We start from the raw sequence: 6,834 nt of genomic DNA on the forward strand, positions 1-6,834 counted from the left end.
GATGCATTGTTTGTTAATGGTTTACATTTCTGAAAACTTTGCATCTGATGTGGTAGTGGTAATTCTATTTCTCCTTACAAGTTGCTTGTATGTGTGTTTTGACCTTTGGTTGCTATTTTAGGCTATAACAATATTCTTGCTTAAATGAGGTTGGAGAAAATTCTTAACAAATGACATGAATGAATTAAAAAGGCTCTCCAACATAAAAATGACTTTTTCAATGTCTTACTTGATGCTTTGAAAACCCTTGAAAGTGTCTAGGAAATTAGGTTCATATGCAATTAATAAATATAGACTAGCCAGAAAAAAATGTAAGTCAGAAGGTGTTAAGTTTCTGATCTAAATATTCTTTTTGTGAGAGTTTTATTCAGGGCATTTTTAACATCTTTGTTTCTCAGGCTGTAGATTAACGGGTTCATCATAGGAACCACAATGTTATAAAAGATAGAAGATACTTTTTCATCATCCATAGATCCAGCTGAAGAGGATTTGAGATACATGAATGCTGCTGACCCAAAGAACAGAGAAACAGCAAGTATGTGTGAACTGCAGGTGCTGAAAGTTTTAAACCTGCCCTCAGTGGACTTTATATGGAGGATGTTGGAGAGAATGAAACCGTAAGAGATGAAGATGACAACCGTGGGAATGATGACGTTTTTCCCTACTACAATGAAAATCTCTATCTCGTTGCCATAGGTGCTGGTACAGGAGAGCTGCAGCAAAGGTCGCATATCACAGAAATAGTGGTTGATGGTGTTCTTATCACAGAAAGTCAGTCTCAGTATGAATCCAGTGTGGATCATGGCATCAGTAATTCCCATGCAATATGAACCAAGTATAAGATAGGAACATATCTTAGGAGACATGGCGGTGTTGTACAAGAGTGGATTACAGATGGCCATGTAGCGGTCATAGGCCATTACTGTCAGCAAATGGCATTCAGAAATGACAAAAAAACAAAAGAAGTAGAGTTGGGTCATACATCCCACATAGGAGATAAGGTTTCTCTTTAGTATAAAATTCATCAGCATTTTGGGTATAATCACAGATGAATAACAAAAGTCAATGCAGGACAAGTTAAAGAGGAAAAAGTACATGGGGGTGTGCAGGTGAGAGTTCAGTACAATTAGAATGATCAAAATCAAATTTCCAAATTCAGTTATCAAATATATCATCAGAAAGAGTAAGAAAAGGGGTATTTGCAGTTCTGGTTGGTCTGTTAACCCCACTAGGATGAATTCAGTTACCAAGGAGACATTTTTCAGAGCCATTCTTCTATGACAGAATCTGTGAAAGAAGAAGAAAAAAAAAGGATCTGAAAAAATGGCTAAATTAGATGACACAGCAGCCGAACCATCAAGCAAAGCCTTCATATGTGTTAGAATTAGCATCTATTGTCCCAGGACCCCAGTGGTACTGTACAAATAAATCGCCAACAAAGTAAAAAGAACCTGGCAAACAGAGTATTGTTTGCAAAAGGGTGTGTATGAGTCATACAGATATAGCATGCACACCCAAACCAGAAGTTTGGCAGGTTTCCATCTCTAATGGAAGAGTACTGTGTCTTTTCCCAGTTGGTTAGGGTTCAACCTCACATCCTTTCATGGTTGACTAGCTTTAGAAGACATGGGGCAAATGAAATAAAGGATATGGGGAAAGGGGTTGGAAGAACCTGCCTTTCCCTCCTGAGTGCTGGGACTAAAGACATGTTTGTTTGTTTGTTTATTTGTTTGTTTTTGTTGTTGTTGTTTGATTGTTTTTGTTGCTGCTTTTGGAAAAGACATACATAATTATGCAGTTCTGGTCAAGAGGTTGTCTTCTTGACCCTTGTCTCAGTTCTGCTTCTACTTGTTTCCTAAGGCCTGAGGATGTAAGTTAATTTTAAGAGATGATGACTCCTGCTTCAGGATACAATTTTTTTTCTATGGGTAATTACTGTCCTCCTAAAATGTTAAATGTTTTATTCCAAGGGTAGTTGATCTCCATGCTTTTAAATATGTTTTCTTTGTATGAGTACATATAGACAGTTTAAGGATTTTAAGAAAAATTTCAAACACTGTTACCTCTTTAATACCAACAAACAGATTTTCCAAGGTTCGTATCTCTGCCAAGCCTATGTATGATACTACTCCATACTTTGCAAAACCTGGTTCATGGCTTACAAAGGCTTTAAGAAGTATATATATATATATGCATTATATCATAACATACTTCACTTTGCTGATGCAGGCTCCAGTCCAGCCAGGGATTTTAAATGACATTTCCTGCCCATCTCCCTGTCTGCCTAGAATAAATCGCCAAGTATGTTTAGATAAGGGGCTTCTCACAAGTTATACAGTGCTCCTTTGCCAAGCAGATGCCAAATGGCTCTTGGTATTTTGCATTCATGTTCCAACTTTCAACCCCCTTGTTCTATCACACCCATTTTTCAGATGAAGAAATTCATGGACCCAAGGACACTCTAACTGGGAAGAGGAGAAATGAGGGTTGTACCCTTATCCCTGCAAGAGGCAAGGAAGTGTGGGAAGAGACGGAAGCTGATTGAATGTCAGGGCAGGGACTAGGAGTCTTCCTTGTGATGTGGAAAATAGTACAGTAAAAGCTTCCCTGGGATAACAGCTGCACCTTCAGGGCAAGGCATGCTAGTAGCTGGCACAGAGCTTGTAGGCAGGTAGCCCTCAGAGGAGGAGCAAAGGAAGCTTTAGAGATGTCCCTTGGTGGCCTGCAGGGCTCTGATGGCAAAGGACCAGAAGCTGAATCTCTACCAAGGTAATCAAAACAAAAGTAGCTCAGGACAGGCAGCCAAGACCCTGATGATTCCTGGCTCTGGTAATTTTATTTTTAGGGTACCCAATCCCTGGGAGAAGCCCAGGGCAGCCCTTTTCTGTTTTGGATGTTCAGGACCGAGGTTTTCTAGTTCCCAGCCAAAGTCCCTGGTACCTATAAATGGGCTTCCTGTGAAAGATGGGAAGGTTTCAGAGAGGAGAACCTCATCCCACAGAGCCTGTAGAAGAGACTCAATGCCTGCTCCCAAAGGTCCCACTCCCAGTGCTCATTCGTGCTTTCAAAACAGGAAGTCACCTTTCCCAAGTCCATCCCTAGAATCACAGTAGAAGAATATTCATGACTCACCTCCATTGTGCAGCATCTCTTCAGTGCTGACTGGGAAGCCTCACCTTTCCTTTAAACAGTATGTCTTGGCCCTCTACTGACTGTCTAAGCCCATCCTTCAGGGAGTTTTGGATACTGCAGGCAGCTATATCCTACCACTGATTAAAGATTATCTGAAGTTAAGAGTGTGTGGTTGGTTGGTTTGCATCAAGGCCTGACACTGCTTTACCTGGATGAACTGCTCCTAACTTGGGTTAAGGTTCTAGCAGCTGGACTCCCCTAACCCCAAACATAGCTGCAGAGTTAAAAACTGGTCCATATTCCTTATCTACCTATGGGCCAACAATTTTCTGAGCAACCTTCCCATGGACCAGACTACCCCATTCCATGGATTGATGTCTGGTTTGTGGTGCTACCCAGCCGTGGAACCAAACCCCTCCTCATGTGTCAGTATTCCATCTTCCTCCCTCCAAAATAAGCCTCCTTAACTCCAGTCAGAGAGGAGGGACCTAATTAGCTTTTGTCCTTCAACAGACCAGACATGGTTCCATTGTCAATGGCCTTCATTTTCACTTCTGTATGTTAAGAGCAAAGGTGCCCCACCAGGTTTACTACACCAACAAATAATTCTAATGAAGTGGTGATATCCCTACTATGCCTATCTATGACTTTGTGCCTTGTAGCTATTACTAGCACCTCTTTTACTCACAGGGTGTGAGGGTGATAAACTATGGTTACCTTAGTCACAGCCACATTTCCTGTCACGGAGCCACTGAGGAGCTAGGAACAGTGGACTCCTGATGATATGGCCCATTGCATGTGTCTGCCCATAGTGTGGTGCTGGGGTCTCCTGGATGCTCAGCCCTTCTCACAATCTCTGGGTCAACTGACAGATGCTGATGGTGGTGTTTGTTCCTACAAGTGCATAATGTGAGGGGGAGGGTATCTAAGTTACCATATATATGCCTTCTGAATTTTAGTTAGAGCCTCCTGAGTCAAAATATTTTCAAAATTTTATAAAACTGATAATTATTTTTAAAAAACAACTATCACATTTTAAAAATGGAGATTTAAAGATTATAGGTATGATATATAATTTTTTCAAAAGAAGTTTAAAGAAAAGAAAAATGCTTGTGAATTAAAAAAAACTTTCATGGCAACATAATAATTGTTCCAAAATAGAAATGGATGAAAATAATGTTAGAATATTAGTGTATGCTGTAGAGCGATTAGAAAATTTAAACTAAGAAAGATGTGTTTATAGCAGATCGATTACAATATAAATGTTATTAGTTTTTTTTTTTTTTTTGAGACAAGGTCACCCTGTAATTTCAGCTGGTTGTGGAACTCACCATGTAGATCAGGCAGACCTCAACCATCCATTCTGACTGGTTGAAAAAGAATGTACCCAGATACTTCTAACCTACCAATGTACTACAAGACTCAGGAGAAGAACACTTAGATTCATATTTTCCAACTTTAACTGAGAAAACATCCATGTGGACTTCAAAAATGCTGAATGATAGTCATTATCAACTGAAATTACAATCAAGTGTCCCAAGACACTGAGCAATTCTCTCACTTTGGGTTTTTAAAACTTTTTATAATTAGATATATTTTAATTATTTCTGAGTTAATATATCACTTGTTATATTGCCAAATGATAAAATATTAACCTTGGGTTTAATGATGTTTAAATGAAGACAATATTATTTCCTTTCATTGATCAAGGATTTTTGTTGTTGTTATTTATTATTTCTTTTTTACCCAGGGCCACTACCTTACTAGAAAATAGTTTTTGCATTTAAAAGATTCTTTTATTCTTTATAAAAATATATATTTAAACAAATCCATAGATAAGAGCTATGATCAATTAAATATTGTATATCAATATTAAAGTTAGAGGTAAACACGCCACATTAGTTTATAACTATGAAACCAGGCATTAAAAAGAAAGTGTAAAAGATAATAAATTTGCTTAAATGCTCCACATATAAAGAAGATAGTTCACAAAGTACAAATCACTGTAAGGAGAAAAACATTTAAAATATTTATATGTAAATTTTGATTGTTTAAAGTTCATGTTTCCCTTATCTGTTACCTTCACTGCATTAGGCTAAGAAATGTTCTTATTTTAAGTATGACAATACTTATTATTTTTGAATAAAATACTATGTTACGTCACATGTAAATCTCAGATATCGAAAAAAAAAAAAAAAAGAGAGAGAACAAAAGCCATTAGGTCAAGAGTTTGATCCAGTCCGGTAGTCTCTTCCTTATTGGCTTAACCAGATAGTCCTCTCTCTTGCAGACTGTTCTTCCTGCCTCCTACTCAGCCTCATCTGTGTCAGATCCTAGGAATCATTTCCTAGTGATGTGGGGCAATAGCAATATTTAATAAATAGTAGTAAAGTGTACAAAATACAACAGTTTGCCAACAGGGAGAACTATGAAAGTTCCCAATAAAAACCTACATCTTCAAACAACATTTATCAAGGCTGATCAACTGGTTAGAATTTCAGCGATTGTGGAGAGTTTGGAATGCTTCAGGTCTACAACCTAATAGCAATGATTCTTGGGCTATCTTGAGAACCCTAAATATCCATTTCTTTCCTACCTCTATGTCTGAACTAACATCCTGTGACTAACAGATACAAATCTTTGGGAATGTTTTAACAAAACCCTAGCTTTCACCAACGGAAAGGTTGAATGTCATCAGATAGCATGTGAGGCCTGTTGCTGATATTTCTACTTTGCTGTAATGGCCTACCTAAATGCTTCCACCAGTATATTTGAAAAGTGCCTGGATTTATGACTCTATTTATTCTGTTACTTACAAAATCTCATGAAGTTGCTCCCAGGTTGAAACATGTAATTTGGTGTGATGTAACTCTGTGTCCCCAGGCCATGGTCATATTTGGCCCCACCAAATTATCTCTTATCTCCTATGAGGTGAGAGTTGTGCTTTTGCATTGACACATGGCAATGTTGAAGGCGCCTCTGGTTCTTGGGTTACTATGATCCCATTAAGACTCCAAGAAAGTAAAAAACAAAAAGTAAAAAATTATAAGAGGATTGTGATGTATGACTAAATGCCTATGATGCAGGAAATTCTTAGGCTGCCATGATTCCCTGAGGGCTCAGTGGTACTGGCCAGTTTAATGGATGTTGACATTTTGGTTTATTCCATGAGGCTTTATGAACCAAGATGGTGTCAAGTTGTCACATGGTCTCCATTTTAATGATTTCACTGTCTGATCTGCTGTCCAGGTAACAAGATTACCTCAGTCTTCATTAGGTCATCAGCCAAAATGTTGACAAAGTCACATAGTTACTTTTTGTCTGTGGTAAGCTCACCTATGATAAATGAGGCCATCCCTCATCACTGCATAGGTTCCTTTGATATTCAAGAATCTCACACATTAAATTTGGACAACCCTGCACTTTATTAAAAGAAAATAAAGAAAGAAATGTGCAAGTTAAGTTATATAGGAGAAATTACCCTTAGGTATATAAGTCCAAAATAGAAGGTCAAAAGAAATAGGAATTCAGTGGTCTTAATCCAAATAAGTGGGTCATACAATCTGTATCTGGGAAAAAAACCCATGAAGAAAGCAAAAGAAATGGGGAGGTTTGCCCAACTGTGACCTTGACCCAATTTTATTTGACTCATAGTGTAGGGCTGAAATTAGGCAGGATCTGTTACCCTCTTTGTTGACTGCA

General features: G+C 38.2%; 1 protein-coding gene across 1 annotated transcript; it reads right to left on the minus strand.

Moving 5' to 3' along the window:
* Positions 1-326: 326 nt before the first annotated feature.
* On the minus strand, positions 327-1,274 carry LOC103740386 (olfactory receptor 8B3-like). Its single transcript, XM_008840966.2, has one exon. The coding sequence runs from the start codon at positions 1,269-1,271 to the stop codon at positions 327-329; it is 945 nt and encodes a 314-aa protein (XP_008839188.1). The 5' UTR covers positions 1,272-1,274.
* Between the last annotated feature and the right edge of the window lie 5,560 nt (positions 1,275-6,834).

The sequence above is a fragment of the Nannospalax galili genome, unplaced genomic scaffold (genome assembly GCF_000622305.1).
Source record: "Nannospalax galili isolate Female #2095 unplaced genomic scaffold, S.galili_v1.0 scaffold881, whole genome shotgun sequence".
Lineage (NCBI taxonomy): Eukaryota > Metazoa > Chordata > Mammalia > Rodentia > Spalacidae > Nannospalax > Nannospalax galili.

Coding starts and splice junctions, on each gene's coding strand:
- LOC103740386 (XM_008840966.2), bottom strand. CDS start 1,271: ATGGCTCTGAAAAATGTCTCCTTGGTAACTGAATTCATCCTAGTGGGG.